Source organism: Camelus dromedarius, chromosome 1, assembly GCF_036321535.1.
Source record: "Camelus dromedarius isolate mCamDro1 chromosome 1, mCamDro1.pat, whole genome shotgun sequence".
Classification (NCBI taxonomy): Eukaryota; Metazoa; Chordata; class Mammalia; order Artiodactyla; family Camelidae; genus Camelus; species Camelus dromedarius.
Window position 1 is genome coordinate 11,380,149 of NC_087436.1, and position 20,475 is coordinate 11,400,623.

Below are 20,475 nucleotides of genomic sequence, written 5' to 3' on the forward strand. Positions count from 1 at the left end.
GGGCAATTTCAACAGCAAATCATTTATTGGATGTGTCAAGTAATATAATTCTCAACTACTTCATCTTAGAAATAAACAGAACTTGAAAACTGATACCTATAATACCTATGAAATTGGCATTACTACCATGTTTTTATTGTTACTGAAAATGCAGACTACAAATCTATTCTGGTTTTCAGCAGCAATCCTTAAAAACAGTCCCAGGATTACTGAAGCTAAATTTCCTAAGTTGTCGCTAAACACTGATGCTGTACTGTTTCCCAGGTACTTCAACTTTCATCAGCTGTTACTGAAGATATTTTAAGAGGTTCCGAATCGATCCCAGTATAGAAGTAGGGGCAAATGGCTTCTGTAAATGAATCACTAAAACTATAGAGAAGAGATCTGTCACTCAGATTGTAAAAGGAAACCTCACCCAAGTCATAGTCCAGAAAAATGCCAATCTTACTGGGTCCTACCATGGGCAGGAGACGGTTTCTCTTAGGACCCGACACAACATAAATACTCTCAGCATACCGCCCAACTGCCCAGAATCCACCCTCAACCACTGGCTGACTCCGCCAGTTCCTAGGAAACCAGTCTTGACACACCCCCAATGTCCATTTAGGCTTGTTTCCCACTTCTACCTCCCAGTAATGCCTACCAGAATGGAATCTGTTACAACCCAGGACAGCAGGGCAGAGATAAAATCTCCTTGGGTTATAACAAAGGCTTTGTTTTCTCTTCTCATATCGCACAATTTTTCTATCCTCAGAGACAATAAGCTGCGGATGTGCTGTTTCAAGGTCTAGAATCACATCTACTTGAAATGGCTTGATAATTCTGTCAAAGCCAGAATACTGTGGAGGAAGGTTAAACCCATATTTCTTTAGTTGGAATGAAAAGCGTTCAGGAGGGGTTAGGTTTTGATACCTGTGGTGGATACTCTTAACCTGCCTCAGTACTTCCAGGTCTGACTGCACACACTTACCCTCTACCTCCCTCAGCAGATGTTTCAATGAGGAAACATGATCTGTAAATGTTACAAAGTTTTCATTTAGTTTTGCTAAAATCTCCATCTCTTCATCTTCCATCTGCCGAAGAATATCCTCTTGCTGATTTTGTAGAAACAGTCTAAGTTGCTCAAATTCAGAATGTATTTCTTCTCTCCTATATTTCACCTGCTTTCTCAGTTCAACTGATTTGCTGGCTTGCAGAGTTAGCACTTTTTCAACTTGTTCCATATTATCCTTCAAGGGCTTAATGGTACATTCCAGGATTTTCCTGTGATGAGAGGCAGCTTTCTTAATGGGGCAAATGCAGTGTTTCTGGTGCTGAATGGAGAAACTGCACTGTGTACATAAAACCTCTAGGTCCTTCCCACAAAAAAGGGTCAGAAGCTGGTTGTGCGTCTCACACATGGAACTCTCTTCCTGCCTCTTCCTCTTGCTCCTTCTGATCTGCAGCAGCTTAGCAATTTCAGTCAAATGGCTGAGCTGGGAGTTGCTCCTGATATTCCTGTCTTGAAAGCAAACACGGCAGACAGGACAGTGGGCGGGAGCACCCAGGCCCTTCCAAGTCCTGCTGATGCATGAGCGACAGAAGTTGTGCCCACAGTTGATCGTTACCGGGTCTTTCAAGTAGTCCAGGCAGATGGGGCAGCTAGACTCCTCCTGGAGCTGTACCAGCGCTGTCACAAACTCCATGGAGTCTTACCACAACAATGCTCCCTTTGGCAAGGATGGCCTCAAGCTCAAGCCCAGAGGAGGAGTAGCTATCCTCGCTCAGAGATCGCAGACTGACCAGCTCTGGGTGTCACTGGACCAGCCTGCCGAGCAGCCACTGAAGTCTTGTCTAGCCCCCTGCACCTCAACGTGAAGGGCAAGTAGGTTCACTGCTTGTAGCTCTATCACAAATTAGCCGATCTACATTTAACATGAAAGACTTGCTTCTTGAAGAAAGTAGCCACAGGTTCAAGCAAGCAGTCATTTCTAAGGAAGAAAAAAGTTTTTAATTTCTACATTTCCCAGGCTTGCAATTGCAATATCCTAATTCAGATAAAAATCAACGACTGCCGAAACCCTAAGGTAAAATTTCCTGGGTTATAATATATTCATACATCTCAAAATATCACCCCAAGAATTACAGTTCCTTTACAGAGAGACAAAGTAAGTGCCTTTACAATATAGAGATCTAGAGAATACCTCATCAATGAAGGGACAAACTGATGGCCTGCAATGGGAAGAAAATCAATTATGGAACATTTCTGCCAGCCCACCACTGCCAAAAAATCTAATCACAGGGGAGTAATCACTAAAATCCAAACCACTGCAACATTCAATAAGACAATAGTCTTAAAAGTCTGCATAAACAACAATGGACTGAAAAACATAGGGGAAATATTCTACATTAAATAGACTAAACAACTAGGAGAAATTTATGATCTTAAGCTTTGATTCGAGATAGTCAGAAAAACTGCCATAAAGTCAATAGTATGGTACAATGGGAAAATTTTGGATATGTACTATTTATTAGATAACAATATTATCAAAGTTAAGCTTCCTGAATTCAATCATTACACTTTAGCTACATTAAGAAATTATCCTACTCTTAGGAAATACCTCCTGAAACACTTATGGATGACGGGTCATGATCTCTGAATGTTACTCTGAAATATTACTTTAAAAAAAGTGGATGGGGGGGTGGGGAGGTATAGCTCAAGTGGTAGAGTACATGCTTAGCAAGTACAAGGTCCTGGGTTCAATCCCCAGTACTCCTTCTGAAAAAATAAATAACTAAACCTAGTTACCATCCTCCCCCAAAATAAAGAATTTTAAAATTTTTACAAAGGGGGGAAGGTATAGCACACACAGTAGAGTGTGCTTAGCATGCACTAAGTCCTGGGTTCAATCCCCAGTACCTCCACTAAAAAATAAAATAAAAAATTAATTAAAAAATACATAAAGAAACCTAATTACCCCCACCTCCAAACTTTTTTTTTTAAAGTGGGTGGCATGCTTTTGGTCTGAAGTGGGAGTGACATGGGTGTGACTACAGGAGGGTAGTACAAAAGACTTCAAAGAGATAGAAAGTTCTGTAACTTGACTTTGCTGGCAGCTATATGCATCTGTATGTGCTAAGTGTCACAGAACTATACATATTCATTTTACCAATATCAAATTTCTGGTTTTGATATTATATTGTTAAGAAACATGAGAACATGCACAGTGGGTATCAGGGTGTACTATCTCTGTACTATCTTGAGAAGTTCCTGTGAATCTATAATTATTTCAAAATATTAAGGCTTTAGGAAAATCACCTGCAGGCTCATCCAAATGTTTAACCCAGAGGGAAGTGGTGCAGTTCATTCTATACAGTTCCCTGGGACACATGATCCATTACTATGTCCCTTGCTTTTTCTACTCATTGATTGTACATTTTGGGGGCAGTCTGCTACCTTGTGAGATACATGGACACAGTATAGAGGCCCCACCCAGACCAAGCTGCCATCAGCTCTTGTACCACCGTCTCTACCTGGTCAGCCTGCTTCCACTCTCGCTCCCTTGCATCCATTCACCACTCAGCAATCACATTTTTCCATTGAATAGACAACTTAGAATCTCTCTCTCCAGTGCTTACATTCCTTCAGTATCTGAATCCTCATCTTCTCAACACAGTATACAAAGCCCTATAAAATACTGACCCCTCCTAGTCACTTTGAGCTGGAGTCCTATCATTCTTCCTACCTCGGTACACTGCAGCGACAATTATCTTGTTGTGGTTGAATATGCTGTAGATGAAAAGTCAATTCATGATCAAGTTAAGAAGAGGGGGAATTTTATTCAAGCCAAACTGAGGATTATAACCCAGAAGACAGACTCTCAGAAAGCTCTGGGAACTGTTCCACCTGCTAGAAGTTGAAGGCCCAGTTATATACATTTTCAAGACAAAGGATCATACAGCAAAATGATATACTGACATTTTACAAAAAGTTCACCAAGGATGCATAGTTCAAGTAAGCGTGTACAAAGGAAGCAGCAAGTCATTACGACCTCCTACAGAGTTGGGAAAGAATGCTATTCTTTTAAGTTATATTGCTAGGGTCAGAAAAAAGGTAAAAATTTGGTCTTTAAGTCGGAGCAGGCACTCCCATCTTTGCGGAGCCCTGGTTAATGTGTAATGCTGCACATACTGCACTATGAGGAAGGAGAGAGGTGGCCTAAACAGAGAGAGAGAATTTCATGCTTAAATTTTCTTGTCCTGCCTTAAAATATAAATTTTATTTCATCAATGCTGAGGTCATTGCTACGGAGTGGAGCATTCTCTTCAGGAACCTTTGTACACCTCTGTCTTTCTCTTCAGGTCTTCTCTCTCAAATGCTGTCTCCTTAGGGAAACAGTTTCTACTCACCCAATCTGACTGCCTTCTTCTCCCTACACTCTCTTGCTATCTCTATTTTCTTCCATAGAATGCAATCATAATCTGAAATTGTCTACTTCATGTATTTGCTTGTTAGTTACTCTCTCTTTTGGCCATGAATATTGAATAAGTACATTCTTAGTCTACCTTTTTCATTGGCATGTAGAAAATACTCAAGGACTTTTTATTAAAAACTGAGTAACAATAATGCATACATAAATGAATAAACCCTAAAAAACACAAATATTAAAAAAGTCAATGTTATATAAAATAAAAAAGTGGGAAGACTGTTCAAGATTACGAGAGTTTAAAGAGACAACCAAATGTAATGTGTGATATCTGACTATAACTGGGAACAGAGAGAAAGTTATAAAGATCACTGTGAACATAACTGAGAATACTTAAACATGAACCTGTATTAGATAATTAAGGTATATCAATATAAACTGGGTACAATAAAGTTTTATAATGAAAAAGGAAACTATCCATATTCTCAAGAAATATTAGCTTAAATATTTAAGGGAAAACTGACATATCTGTAATATAAACTGTTCAAAAGAGTCTATTTTACACTCATACACACACTAGCACTCATATGTAGAAAGAATACTGGTCATCCCAAATCTTAAAAAACTGGACACTCTAACAAGGGAATAAGAGGGTTTACTACATTATTCTTTTAACATCGCTGTAGGTTTGAAAAATTTCCAAAAAGTTAAAAGAAAAAAGAGGACACTAATGAACTCACCTATAAAAGAAACAGATTTGCAGACATAGTAAATAGTCTTGTGGTTACCAGGGAAAGGGGGTGGGACGGGATAAATCTGGCAGTTTGAGATTTGCAAATGTTAAGCACTATATGTATAAACAGATAAAAAATTTCTCCTGTATAGCACAGGGAACTATATTCAATATTTTGTAATAACCGTTAATGAAAAAGAACATGAAAACAAATATATATGCATGATTGGGAGGTTATACTGTATAACAGTTACAATTGACACATTGTAACTGACTATATTTCAATTAAAAAAAAAGATTATAACTCAAAAAAAAAATGTTAAAAAAAAAGGTTAGAGAAACTTCTAGTTGATTTATCTATTCTATCATGCCCAATTTCCAGGCAGAGTTATTTTCTCAAATAGTGGCTACTCAGTACACTGTTCTTTTCCTTCTCCCTCACACTACCAGGCACCATTCTTTTAAATTTTCCTGCTGCTCACATTTCACATAAAATGAGGCTTGAACATAGTAAAATTGTCTTGATTTCACATTTGATGTTGGATTTGTCTTTATGACCAAGAGGAAATCACCTCATTCTGACTCCCAATTCTAAACTACATCTTATTTTAAAATTAGTAAAATGTGAAAAAAGTGCATCTTAGAATTGGTTATATATACTTGTCGTGCATTTAACATCCTCTCCTCACCCATTTTAACTAACTCACTTTAAGAGAACATCAGGCTTAAGAGTCCTGAAGGAACTTAGACAAGCCAGTTGGACTGAGTGTGGCCTGCCTTCCTGAATATACATGCAGGTAGCCCAGGTAACCCTATTCTAGAGGTAAATCACACCACCCACACCCTCCCCGCCCCACCCCCAACCCAGCCAATACATACCTTGAGTCTGATTTACTTGCCAGATATTTTGGCTACTATTATCCATGCATGTTTGTTTGGAAAGCAGGGCTTGTGTCAGGTGTGTGAATGGTAGGAATGGGCTGGTAGAGGTGGGTTTTCAAACGGACTGACCCACAACTCCTATTTCCTTTTCCTCTGATCTAGCAGGGCTCAGTATTTCTTAGACCCTCAGTTAATCTCCCATCTGTGCAAAAATTATTCCCTTTCCTCACTTTTTCCCTGAGTTGAGTTGAGGCTTTTTGGAAGGAATTCAAGTCACCTTCTCTGGTAAGGCTGGCTGTGTGTCAGGCACTGTGGTAGGTGTGTGGAAACACAGTCACTGATTCTCACTTAAACACAACTTTGTGAAATTAGTGCCAGGAGAGGCAATTCATCATAGGCCCTGAGCATCTCTGCATTCATCCTCTACATTTGCCAGGAATGCAGGGCCCTGATTTCCCTTCACCCAGGCCATTTCTCAGGGTTGTCTGAAGAAAGCACCCTTGAAACAGGAGGTAAAGTCTCCCTGTGGAACCAAAAACAGGTTTTCTCTAAAAGTGGATCCCCCAAACTCAGGGTTACTTGGCTGTGTTACAAACCCACGGTGTACACGGCGTCCACGTGGCCCCTCCAGCACCTCTGTGGGACTTGAGAGGTATGGGGACCTGATGCAAACGTGATGCTCATGTTGCTGGCTCTGCCGGTACTAAGAGTCCTCTGTGTCTGACCCAGGAGTTTGTGTCACCTGGCACCAACTATGAAACATTAACAGGCTAACTTATCAGCTTCCTAGTAGAGTAAAACCACAAACTTTGACAGTTGGGAGACAAGTCCTCATTGCAGCTGTGAAATTTGAGAATCTGAACAGGCTTATCCAAAGTCATAATTAATTGGTGTAACTACTGCCATTACTCTAAACCATTAAGCATCCTCTACTTCTTGTTACTTCTGTACCTAATAAATACGAATTTGGTCTTCCTATCAGGTTCCTAACACAGGGCTCTGAACACCCTGAAATCTCCCTAGTGACAAGAGTGTGTTTTGCAAGCTAAGTGATGGCCAAGGACTCCTAAACAGCTTCAGAATGGAGGCAAGTCGCCAGAAAGATCAAGGTATGATTAGAGATGAGACTTACACTTCTAACCTGTGACTTCCTGGGGAGAGGAACTGGAGATTGAGGTAATCACCAATGGCCAAAGATTTAATAAACCATGTCTACATAATGAAACCTCCATTAAAAAAAAAAATCCCTAAATGTTGGGGTTCAGAGAACTTCTGGGTTGATGAATACACCATGGTGCTGTGGGAACAGCATGCAGTACCTAACCCAGAACAGATGCTGAATAAGTGGTATTGTACCAAAAAAAAAAAAAAAAAAAAAAAAAAAAAGACCTGCTTGAAAGGCTGGCCCTTGGCTGTCTGGGAACTTGGATTTTGTAAGGATACCCACCATTCCCTGATAATGCTTTACTGCGCTCAAGAGTAGATTTCAATGACGTGGCTTATGCTAACCACCAGAATTTCTTCTGAGAATCTGGAAATTTGATACATGCTAGGCAGAGGCTGACTACATAGCCTGTTCCCCCCCCAAATTCTTGGGCAACAAGCCTCTAAAGAGCTTCCCTGGCAGACATTTTGTGCATTTTGCCACAACTTGTTGCAGGAGGTATTAAGTGGGTCTTGTGTGACTCTACCGGGAGAGGATTCCTGGAAGTTAGCCTTGGTTTCCTCCAGACTTCACCTCATGCATCTTTTCCCTTTGCTGATTTTGCATGTATCCATTCACTATAATCAATCATAGTTCTGAGTACACTTCATGCTGAGCCCCATAAGTCCTCCTAGTAATGGCTGAACCTAGGTGCAGTCTTGGGGACCCCTAGACACAAGTATTATTAGAGCTTATAAAATTTCAAAGTCAAAAAAGTTCTTAGAAATCAAGCACAACTGCCTAGATTTTTATTATAGTATGTAATATTATATTAAAGTATATACTATAGCACTATTTCAGTCTAAAAGCTACTACATATGTTGGTACTGCTTGCTCTTTAGTGAGGATAAAAGGTGTTAACTGCTCATAGCAGTAGTTAGGCAAATAAAGTGTGCATACATTCCAGTTATGAAGAAGCTGTAAGGTATCATTCCTTTAAAATTCTTTTTTAATATACTGTAATTGAATAGCAGAAGAAAATGCCACTGCAAAGTATGCTCATTGGCATAAGGACGATTTTGAGAAACTGCAGACACAGCAGCACTCAGAAAAGAGTAGAAGGTAGCCTTCTGTAAAGAAAATTTACATTAAAAAGGGAGTCTGTACGTGGAAGAGATCTATTACAAAGATCACTTTTCCACCTGACTTATTTACATGGCAGAGCAAATTATGTTCACCAACTATTTACTCTTCCAATGAACTGTCTTCCTCCTATTTGAAACCCCATACACCCCCCCCCCCCCTTAGCTCAGTATGGTATATAAGCCTCAATTGCCTGGCTGCCTTTTGAGTCTCATTCCTTTGTGGAGCTCCTGCAGGTACATTATGTTCATAGATAATTAAAACTGGTTTGGTTTTTTTTTCTTCTGTTAACCTTTTTTATTATGGGACGGGGTAGAGGTATCTCAGGAAACAGCCTACCAGAGGGGAAAATATTTTTCCTTCCCTCCAATATAAAAAGGAATGTATTAAGTAATGAAAATGTGTCTTCTAACCTTCTGACCTTCCAACCTAATTTTTATAAATAACACTGTCACATCACATGGGTTCCTAATCCTTGTTTAAAATTCCTTCCAGATTTTACAAAGGCACTTTAACAGAGTAAAATATACAGAGAAAGTTTTAAGAATGTTGCCAAGACTATAATACAGGTAGCACATTTCAAAGCAGGATTGAAAATTTTGGAATCAGAAGGAAGAGTTATATTGCTTTAAAAAGAGTTATTTCATTTAAATTAGTGTTTCCGTACAGATTTCAAATGGGTCCTCCCTTCCCCCTATAGTTACCTCCCCTAACCCACTTTCTAGACTCAGGCCGTGGAGTGAAAAGAACAGCGTTGGGGGGCACTTTCGCGGTCCAAGCTACAAACATAGGCCGACTATTCTGACTACCGTCTCCTACTCCATGTCATGAGTCCCTCAACAATACAGCATTCTAAACTCAAATATAACCTTCCGACCTCCCATTTCAAGCACTGCAAGCCCTTCTCCTTACTGTAAGAACAGCAAGATCCGGAGTACACGGCCATCCTGCCCCTACTCTCATTTCCCGGGCCCACGCATCTCTCACACCACAAGTCACAGTTCGGATTTCCCATTCATTTTTCTCAACCTTTGGTTAATGACACTAGAATGTACGGTTCAGGGTCTGAATGCTTCCCTATTTCTCCTCAAAACTGATTACTTATTCTATTCTTGGAGCTGCTGAAAAGTGTTGGCGAGTGTGAGCTCCATAAATATCAGGTATGTGAAGCATCATCTAAAGTCACTGCCTGTGACTTTAGATGATGTTTAACATACCAGAGCCTCCACCCTCTCACCTGCTGAAAAGAAGACAACCTCCTGGACACAACAGTGCGGAGTACCGGATGGCTCAACCCGCCTGGTTGGAGAGCCTCCCCTAATTCCCCACAGTAATGCCTCTGAGGCCTGCCACCTCCCAAACCTCCGTCCAGGTCAGTCTCTGTCACTGTGCGCCGTCCGCCACGCCCCCCCCCCCCACAGTCTGAGGAGACCCCGCGGTCCGGCGCCGGGAGACGCCCAGCAAGCCCCGCTCAGCGAAGCCCCCCTCGGCCCTTCCTCTCGCCCTCCCGGCTCACCTGGAGCGCGTGGCTCGACCCTCTCAGGCCAGCGAATATGAGGAGCCTCCAGGCGTGGGCCCAGGGCGCAGGCTTCGCGCCACCGAGCGGCCGGTCTCGCGAAATGGAGCGCACTGGGCGCGCGGTGATTGGCGGTTCCCCCAGAAGTGGGCGGGGATGGGCCTGCGCATGCTCAGTGACGGGGCGGGAGCACCAGGAGGAGCGCCTGAGCTTGGGGAATGCGGTGGAGGACATTTCCAAAGTGGTCGGGCCAACGTTAACTTCTGCCGATCATCTAGTTCCCGGTGGGGACTTTTCACATTGTTATTGCTTCGAGTCCCATGAGCAAGCTGAGAGTCAAAGTAAGGTTGGGGTAGTTGTGAAAAGCGTCACCGCCACCTCCCGTCTAACCGCTTCTGGTGGTCTGCGGTCGCAGGACGCAGCAGGGGAGGGGTGGTTTTGTTTCAGAAAGTGAAGAACAGTCTCCTGCCGGATCCATTGCCTCAGGGTGGGTGACTGGGTGGGTCTGCCCCTGCCCTATATACAGTGTGTCCCACCTGGACCCGGGCTCCCTGAGGCCTCTCCTGAGGAAATAATATTTAAGGTGGAATTTAAGGAAAGAATGTGAATTAGATGGACAAACTTAAGGGTAAAGTCTTAAAGGCTGAAGCACTTGTAATTGAAAAGCTTCTTGGCTCTAGTGACTTCATGCCTGTGGGACTGAAAGAGGCTACTATTTGCAGGAGAAATATTAAAATTTGCATATCACTTTTCTGTTGAAATCATAGTGCTGGATTCCCAGAGTAGCCTATTGTTCTGTGATCTGATATTTAGTGGAAGAATAGGACTCAATTAGGGAGAGCCATTGTGTGTTATTGCAGCTTCGTTGATAGGCGTGATACTGTGATTCATAAGAACTGTGTATTTACTCATTCAGATGACTAAAATAAATATTTCTCACATATATTTAACCTTCATCCATGGTTTCTGGGTTATAGCTCCAAGGATCCTTGGAATTCCCTGAGTAATTGGAGCATCTATTGTTATAATTTTTGGTCACATGCCTTCAATTCCTGAACGATTCAGAGTCCGAGGTGACATGGGTGTCTTGTTATTCACAAGCAGCTCCTCCCCACCACTGCTGGGTCTATGTTAATAAAGTGACTTTTGGAAATTCCCTGAAGGGGGTGGGCATCTGCCTGCTGGTTGCCTGGGGAATGAACTGTGAATAACACTTGTTTTGAACTGCTCTGCCAGACCCGAACTCCACAAGGACAGAAACTCCCTTGTTTGGGGCCTGGCCCTGTGTTTGCATTCACCTGGCTGTTGATTCATATCCTTTAATGTCCTTTGTGATAAACTGGTAATCTAGTGAGTAAAGTGGTTTCCTAAATTCTGTGATCTACTTTAACAAATTAATTGAACCCAAGGTGGGGGTTGTGGGAACCTCTGATGTATAGCCATTTATAGGTAAGAAGCGAAGGTAGCAACCTGGATTTGGAATGAGTGCCTGAGGTAGGAGGCAGTTTTAACGGATTGGGCCTTAATCGGTGGAATCTGATGCTGTCTCCAGTAGACGATGTCGGAATTGAGTTGAATTGTAGGAAATCCAGTTGGTGTCAAGAGCACTGCTTGACAGTGTGGGGAAAATTGCCCCCCTGTTGGAACTGGCGCTGGAATCATCTCCACGGGGACAGGGAACTATCTGTCTGTGAGGCCCCTGTTTCGGGAAAGATAAAGGGTGAATTGGACAAAATGAGAGCAGCGTTGTTGTTAAAGCAGAGGGAACCTACTGGAAAGGTCAGTCATGGGCAAAAAAGAGACTGGCTGCAGAAGCAGGTTGGAATGGAGGCCAGAGCATTTTAGGCCATGTTGAATTTTGCACTTAGTCCAAGAGCAATAAAAAACTATTGAAACTAAGTCCCCCTGAAACCAAGTTCCTCTGCTGAGTTTATGATTAACTTCTCTATCCAAAATGTTATTCTCTTTCTTGTCCAACACATGTTCCCTTCAGGATTGAGGCATAGCAAAGAAAAGGGGGGTTTGAAACCAAGCAGGACCATGTGGGGCCCTCCCAGGTACAAAAGCCTTTCTGGGTACCTTATTTCTTGTCTGTAGAAAATGGTTTCAGCCTCATAGATCTTTCCTGAGTTCCAAGGAGTGGATTCAAGCTCCTACTGATTAGGGAAGTGAGGGAATGCAGAAACAAAGGGAAAATAGTAAAGAAACAATAGTGCAGCGATAACAGAGTCCTAGTTCCTCTTCAAGGAATATACATACCAATATATTTTGAGTTCTGCGGAACTAAGGCCCCCACCCAGGTGGAGGATGGTAACTGTGGGCTGAGCACCAGATTTCTAGAACACCACCCTGTTACCTCACCATCAACCAATCAGAAGAAAGTCATGCATCCTGCAGTCCTCACCCCAAATTTTGCCTATAAAAACTTCCCCAAAAACCAAGGGGGAGTTTGGGTCTTTTGAGAAGTTGCCCATTTTCCTTGCAAGGGCCTTGCAATAAACCTTTCTCTGCTCCAAACTCTGAACTTCAGTTTGTTTGACCTCACTGTGCATCAGGCACTTGGACTTGGGTCTGATAACACTATTGCAATGTTTGAAAGACAAATGATAGCATGATCAGGATTGCTGGGTAAAAGGAGATGGTTTACTAGAACCCAAAGTGTGGGCCGTGCCAACTGGAAATTGTCATCTGCCACCTGGTTCTGTACGACTGAAGTCATGAGCCACTGCAGTCACTGACCTTCACCATGCCCTGAAAGGGGTTTAGGGTGGAGATCAGGAATGAGGTACTCTGTGCTCTGAGAAAAACTGGCAAAACAGGCCTTCAGGTGGTTAGATATTTTTGGAAGATTTTATGAGCCCAATGTCTTGCATCTTCTCATGTTTAGAAAAGCACAAGCACGTAAGTCACGTATAGAGACGTCTGCTCCTCACGACTAGCAGTAACCTTGTGATAAGCAGGAATCTTCTGCCAAAATGTGTGCTTCATTGTACGTATCCCCCCTTCACCAAAATCACGTATATATTGACCTCCCCACTTACCTCTTCAGAGCAATTCCTCAGAGCTATCTGAGGGGCTGTCCACCAGGCTATAATCCCGATTTTGCCCCAAATAAAACTTAACTCACTACTCTAACATTGTGCACTTTTTTTATAACACTTGGGAAAAAGTTATTGGAAATACAGAGGTAGACCTGATGCCAACTTTGGATGATCTCTTGGACTGCATAGATTGAATTCAGTTGGCTACACTATCTTGACTCACTGTGGTGTGGGAGATGATAAATATTTACGGTTAGTGGTTTATTGAAGGGCTTAACTTGGTATGGGGTAAACATGAATGAATGTAATCCCATATTTTATTACTGGGATTCCCCTATAAGCCTGTATCTGTTACCATCTAATCCAGTCCTCTAAATTTTATCAAAATTACCTCAAATACTTGTAAAAATTCTGAGACCTAGAAGTCACCTTAGAGCTAGTTTGTCGTAAGTGGGGATTCCCTAGTAAGGGATGAGTTTTTGATGAGAAGACCAGAAGACAAGAAGGATTAGAGTTCTTGAGAGCCCACTAGGTAAGTAACTCTAAGCCCCATAAAATGCATTTTATTTAATTCTTACAACAAGTGTGAATATTTATACATGGTCAGGCTGAAACTCAAGAAAGGTTGAATATCACTTAAATAATTGATTAAATTTCATTGATAAGAATTTTAACAGAAAAATCTTTATGACAATGCCCAGTGAAACACAGTCATTATGCCACAATTACTTTTTCAGAATTCATTATGAGTTTATGGTGATCACTTTCATTTTTGGGGAACAGAATTCTTAAAAACCTACATGGTCCATTCATGCTTTTGTCCAACATCTACCTTTTAGGAATGGGTGTGTGAATCAGATTGCTCAGATCACAGGTCAAATATATAAATAAGAAATCTCTGGATTGTAGCATTGTATTTATAGACCTCGAGAATCATAACATTTGCACTCAGAATTAGATATTCTTTAAATGGTTTTCTTTTCTGCTGAACATCCATCTTTTTCAATTATAAGAAAAAGACTGCTTATGTTTCCAAGTTTTCCTCTAGCATTTTGTGTGTGTGTGTTTATGTAACTTTCAATCTCTTAAGTATCCTAAAATTGTTTTTTTGCATATATAAACACAGAATCTTTTTTCTAACAAATTAAATGTGTTCTGCAACTTGCCTTTTCACTTAGTGATATATCTTACAAATTGTTTAATATCCGTGCATATTAATATACTGCACTTTTTGGAAACCGTTTGTTCCTTGTTCCCTTGCCTAAATGAGAAATGTTGATAGGACAGTATTTGTATTGTATCCTTTGTCTGTATCACTGTTATATAATTTTTTCCTTCCCCAATGCTTTTATTATAAAATCTAATTCTGAGAAGTTGGGATTTTAAAAGTATTTTCACCACTTTTACATGATATGTGATAAAGTGATTTTAGAGAACATTCTATTTTAGATCTGTATATTTACATTTTAATTATATTTCATTTTAATAACATAGTCTTCAAAAATATTTATTTTTTTCTTTTCCATGTTAGCAGGATACATGATGCCTGTTGCTTTACATTTTTATGAATAATTATTTCCTGGTAAATAAAGTAACAAAAAACCCAGAATCATAATGGATTTAGGGAAAGAATAAAAAATAAACTGCCTGTATTAAAACAGATCACAACTGCATCCATGATCTGATATTTAATGATATTTATATTCGATTTTTAAAATACAGTTAGTTGTGTAATTTAAAATGACAAAATAAGAATCTTCCAGGATGCTATTTGGAAACTATTTTTAGTAAATAACAGGGTTCGGTTTTTTTGTAACAAGTCTGTATTTTCAAAGAAAAAATGGGAATGGTTATATTTTTGCTTTAAAAAGAAGTCTTCTTTCTAATTAATTTGAAAGAAATTTGAAAACAAAGTTCTGAGAATAGACAATTATAATATTTTGTAATATGTCTAAGTCTCCTTAAAAAAAGAAGACATGAAACATCACAGATAAAGATAATTGGATATCTGTACTCATAGAAATTGTGTTTAACGTGTATAAATTAATACATTCACATATACATATCTATAAGGTATGTAATCTTTATATATTTGTATTAAATTACGTATGGTATGGTATCACACTATATACTTACACATTGTTTTTTCTGTCAACATTTTGTTTGAGAGCGTGGGAGAGATGATGGTGACTTGAAAAGTTAGTATCACTAGAGATATGGCAGTTGAGTACAATGTCTATGCTTGTATATTTTAACTTTTTATTATGGAAAATTTGCAAAATGTAGCAAAGTGTAGAAATGGTATAATAGACCCCCCCACAGACCTGTCACACAGCTTCAACAATTAACATGATCAATATTTTTTTTAATCAATTCCATGCCCTTTCCACCTTCCCTAAAACATTTTGATGTAGACTTCAAAAATCATTATCATCTCATCTGTTAAGTACTTTATTTAATTTTATTTTTGGGGGGAGGGTATAGCCTAGTGGTTAAGGGCCTGCCTAGCATGCTTGAGGTCCTGGCTTCAATCCCTAGCACCTCCATAAAAAAAGAAAAAAATTTTTATTTTTAATTTTTTGAGGGGGAGAGATAATTAGGTTTATTTATTTATGTATTTGTAGAGGAGGTACTGGGGATTGAACCCAGGACCTCATGCATGCTAAATGACAAAATAGCCCTGTGACCTTGGATAAACTGCCCTTTCTAGGGCTCACTATCCTCTTCCCTATTTTGAGATAATGATCACTACTTCACTGGCTGCATTGAAAATCCATTGTTTAGGTGAAACATTTGACACAGTGCATGTAACCTAGTTAATAACTCAGTAAATGGAAGGTATTTTTAGCTAACAAATTGAAGACAAAATATTAGGGAAATAGTAAAGAAGAGGAGAGGACAGCCTACAAGCTTTCCAAAAAACATTGTTTGTAATACAGCTCATTTAGATATGTACCCAAGTTTGCAACACATTTTAAAATATAACGAACTACATGGACAATCTCCTGAATAAAAAGAGAAACAGACATTTCTTATTATTTCACAGAAGAGATTGCAAATACTCTTCAGAAATTTTTAAAATCTCTGCCACACCAAATTGTTTTAAACCAAGTGTTCCAAGAGGCTTATCTATACTCACGCCAAGTTAAAAGAGAAGGTGAGTGTAGATATCCTTGTAACCTGTGTCCCTGAAAGAGTGGGGGAATCAAGCAACCAGTCCCCAATGACACGTGTAGTCTGAAATCAGACCTGGAATCCAACCTACATGATATTCAAGCACATGGAACCCTGTGCCTGCTTGGTCTTCCCCCAATCTCAATTTATCTCAGTTTGGGAGAGGAGAGGTGGGGTAAGAAGTGGGGACAGGGAAGAAGAAGATGGACTGGATTGGAAAAGAAAGGAGACAGGTTTGTGATAATTGTGAGGAGGAAGAAAGAAGGCACTGGAAGAATCTGAGAGCTTGGAGATGGAACAAATATTAAAGAAGAGAGTAAGAGAAGCTGGCTCAGCTAGAATGGAGCAGAGATAGTGAATTCAAAAATTGTTTGTAAGGGATGATTTAATTATAAAATATTTTAGTCATATATAATAATAGAGAGAATATTATAAAGACCTGATACACCAAGAATCCAGCTGCTCTGAAATTGTAAACTTTTGTCCTACCTTTAGTCCTACCAACTTCTTGCCATTATTTTGAAGGAAATTCTTAGATACAATATGACTGCATTCATAAAATATTTCATTATGTATTTCTTTAAAAAAAATTATTGAAGTGTAGTTGATTTACAATGTTAGTTTCAGGTATACAGCAAAGTGATTCAGTTATATATGTATTTTTTCTTTTCAGATTCTTTTCCATCATATGCTATTACAAGAAATTGAATGTAGTTCCCTGTTCTATACAGTAGGTCCTTGCTGTTTATCTATTTTGTGTCATTATGTGTTTCTAAAGGAGACTTTTCAGGAGGGAGGGTATAGCTGAGTGGTAGAGTGCCTGCCTAGTGTGTTATCTCTGACAAACTTCCCCAAACCAAATTCTAAATGAGTCAAACATTTAACCATGCCATTTAAAGTCATTGTCATTTATAGATAGATATTGTTTTATTCTGATGCTTTTAACCAAAAAAAAAAAAAAAACCTTAAGATTCATAGAAAGGATTTTTTCGATGAACGTAGGTTTCTGATAACTTTCAGATCATAATACTGAACTGGGTAAGAAATTACAGAACTCTAATGGAAAAATAGATGGCTTCATAAAACTAACAAAAGATCAAAATCGACAAGAATTAATTCCACAGGACTGAATGAACTAATGAATATGATTATAATATTTATGACATTTTGTCTGAAAGATTACTGGCTTTTTAACTTTTCCAGATATAAGGAAACCTTTCCTCTTAAGCTAACCATGATTTACAGCAATTTGGTAAATTATACTTTTGCAAATAGAATTGAAACACTTATCTTTTTCTCCCTACCTTATTGCTCCAGAATATGGAATCTCTTAGTGAGTATTCTTATATTCATGGCAATATATTTATGTACACGAGTTCACTAAGAATCTGTTTTCCTTGTAACAGGACATAATTGAAAACATTGGTTATATTACCAAGGCTTGACTGAAATGCCATATTTGAGAATGTGCATTGAATCAGTTATGACCAGGCAGCTTTAACGAACAGAGATTGACTTTATGGGGTCGTTAAGCCCCTTGGAAGAACAGCCTGGTACCTTGCTACCAGGGTTCCCAGCAGCCTTACCAGGTGAGGAAGGAAAGACTTCCTGGCAGGTGCAGGAACCTCAGGATATTTTGGAGACCTTGAGAGGAATTTGCTCAAATCTATACGTACTACAGGCAAGTCTGATGACAAGTCTTTTGCTTGGCCTCCTGGCCTCAAGAGGCATTTAAAGTTCAGTTTAGAGATTCCTTATGAAAACTTCCAGCAAAGTAGATATCAACAAGCCTATGTGGTCAATTGCTATTTTTGCTGGACTTACATAAATAATCAGGCCAAGATTGATGAAACTAAACTGATTATGCAAACAAATTACTCTTACTTTGGCTATCATTGGTAAAAAGGAAGGTGACTTTAGAGAGAAGAAAAGTTCCAATAAAAACTATCATGTACAATTGTGAATATTAAATTCTAGTTCTGTGAAATGTCTTTGTTTTTAAGGTTTTGTTTTTCAGTCCATAAACTGGACTGGACCCTAAATTCTAGTTTCTGCAAATACTTGGCTATAACTAATGTTTCCAGTTTTTCTCCCACTATTGACTTGGAATCATTGAGATCTAAAGCTGCCTTTTTCCGGAAGCCCTGCAAACGGAGGTTGAATGACTTGATATAACCCTAAGAGCCATGAGCACAATAGGCCATTCCAGTGAGTCACTCAGTGTTCCTGGGTCTCTTCTATGTACACTTGTTATTAAACCTTGTTTGATTTTTCTCCTTTAACCTGTCTCATGGCAATTTAATTCCTAGACCAGCCAGAAGAACTTAGAAAAGTAAAGGGAATATTCTTCCTTCTCAACAAAATAAATTATACAACAGTAACAAAAAAGGATGCTTGTAAATCAACTATTTCAATGTAAAAAAGAGGGGGTGCTGATTGGCTTTTGTTCCTCGACAACCTAGATGCAGTTTTAACTCCAGCGTCTGCTGGAGTGTAACAATTAGAAAATGATCGTGAACTTAACCAGTACTGGGCCTCAGGTTTATTACACATGGAGATCCCATTACATTTAAAGAGGAGACCGTTAAAATTGTTGAGACCAAGAGCAGGCTGCCAGAGAGTATACCTCAACGGCATATTGATTATTTTGGATGAAGTTTACTTAAGATACAAGAGGGACACTCTGACCATCCTTTCTTTCTCCCTGAAAACTGGAAGTAAATCTCCCTGGGAAAAGTGCGCTCCCTGCGTCTGGAGCTGGAAGGGCACCCTCATCTCCAGAGACAGGGAATTCGGGCAGAGAAGCCTGAATAAGCAAACCATGTCACTTCTTAATTTACTACCTCAAGCCCAAACTCTGTTTAAAGCCTCGCTAATTAAACCCCCTAAAGCTTAATTTTCTTAAGTTTCTTTGTCCTGTCAATTCCTCACAAATTCATTATATTTTTGTCTAAAAAGTGTAAAAGGTGCCTTTTTTGGCCGTTTGTTAGGTTCCATTCCTATGAGACCTCCGTGCACGTGAATTAAAATTTGTTTCCTTTTCTCCTGTTAGTGTGTTTAGTGTCAATTTTATTATTAGTCTAACCATAAGAGCTCAAGATGGGTAGAGGGAGAAATTTCCCTCCCCCAGAAATCTTAGTGATGTCCGTGAATTTAACATACAGGTCACTGTCTGGCCGCCCTTCCGCCAGGAGGGTACCACCATGTTCTCTTGGGGGGCGGGGGGCGTCGTGGGGCTCTCGGCCTGGGCTGTGCAGCTGCAATGGATCCAAGTTCAAAATACGGCAACCTTGAAAGATATTACCAGGTGACTAAAGTTGATCAAAAACATACAGAAAGTTACCAACTGTATCAAAATGGTAGCAGGAGCAAAATAAGCCCGAGCTGAGAGGGAGCTGAAACCAGCCGAGTGCAGGGAGTAGGATCCTTGGCTCTGCGTGCAAAGGCTGACGTAAAAGCGCCTGAAGACAAGAAGAAACACCTCCTCATCGGTGTGTCCTCAGACTCGGGGCTTTGTGGTGCTGTTCACTCCTCGGCTGCTAAACAGATAAAGCATGAGGTGGCCAACCTCCCAGCAGCTGGGAAAGAAGTGAAGATTGTTGGCGCTGGTGACAAAATCAGGGGTCTACTTCACAGGACTCAATCTGACCAGTTTCTGGTGACATTCAAAGAAGTGGGAAGATGCATCAGTCATCACCCTTGAATCGTTAGATCCTGGATATGAATTTGATGAAGGGTCTGTCATCTTAAACCAGTTCAGGTCTGTCGTCTCCTACAAGACAGAAGAAAAGCCCCATCTTTTCCATTGATGCCACCGCAAGTGCTGAGAGCAGGCGTGTCTATGACGACACTGTGCTGACATGCAGCAGAACTCCCAGGGGTACAGCCTGGCCGTCGTCTGCTACTCGCCAGCGAGCAGACCGCCAGGATGATGGCCGTGGACAGCGCCAGCAGGGACACTTCTGAGATAGTTGACAAATTGACTTTGACATTCAGTCGTACCCGCCAAGCTGTCATCACAAAGGAGTTGATTGAAATCGGCTCTCGTGCTGCAGCTCTGGATTAATGAAAATCAAGTTTCATCCTCAGACAAGGGGTAAAGAAGAAAAATTCAGCCAGCTGGTTCTGTTTTTAGCTTACTGCTGTCCTTGTCGGAAGAAATTGTCGGTCCAGTGTTTGAATTACTAAAGACAGCAAGATATTTGTAAATTATCTTACAATAAACCACTCACCATAAGAAAATAAATTGACAAAATACAGTTCAAAGAGATAAGCCTCATCTTAACCTTCAGAACAATTACCTTGCCCAAATTCCCATAAGCACAGGGTACGTGGCCCTAAATATTTCAGAGAAGGTATGATTGCTCTGACCTGATGTAATAAATTAAAATTTAATTGATTTTTTGGAGATTACTAATTCGCTTCACTAATGGGAC

General features: G+C 40.1%; 1 protein-coding gene and 1 pseudogene across 1 annotated transcript; one reads left to right on the forward strand and one right to left on the reverse strand.

The window, feature by feature from the left end:
- Positions 1-240: 240 nt before the first annotated feature.
- Positions 241-1,700, reverse strand: LOC105106461 (tripartite motif-containing protein 60). Its single transcript, XM_011000274.3, has one exon. The coding sequence runs from the start codon at positions 1,683-1,685 to the stop codon at positions 270-272; it is 1,416 nt and encodes a 471-aa protein (XP_010998576.3). The 5' UTR covers positions 1,686-1,700; the 3' UTR covers positions 241-269.
- A 17,542-nt stretch (positions 1,701-19,242) lies between these two features.
- Positions 19,243-20,105, forward strand: LOC105106460 (ATP synthase subunit gamma, mitochondrial-like; annotated as a pseudogene).
- Positions 20,106-20,475: the final 370 nt, after the last annotated feature.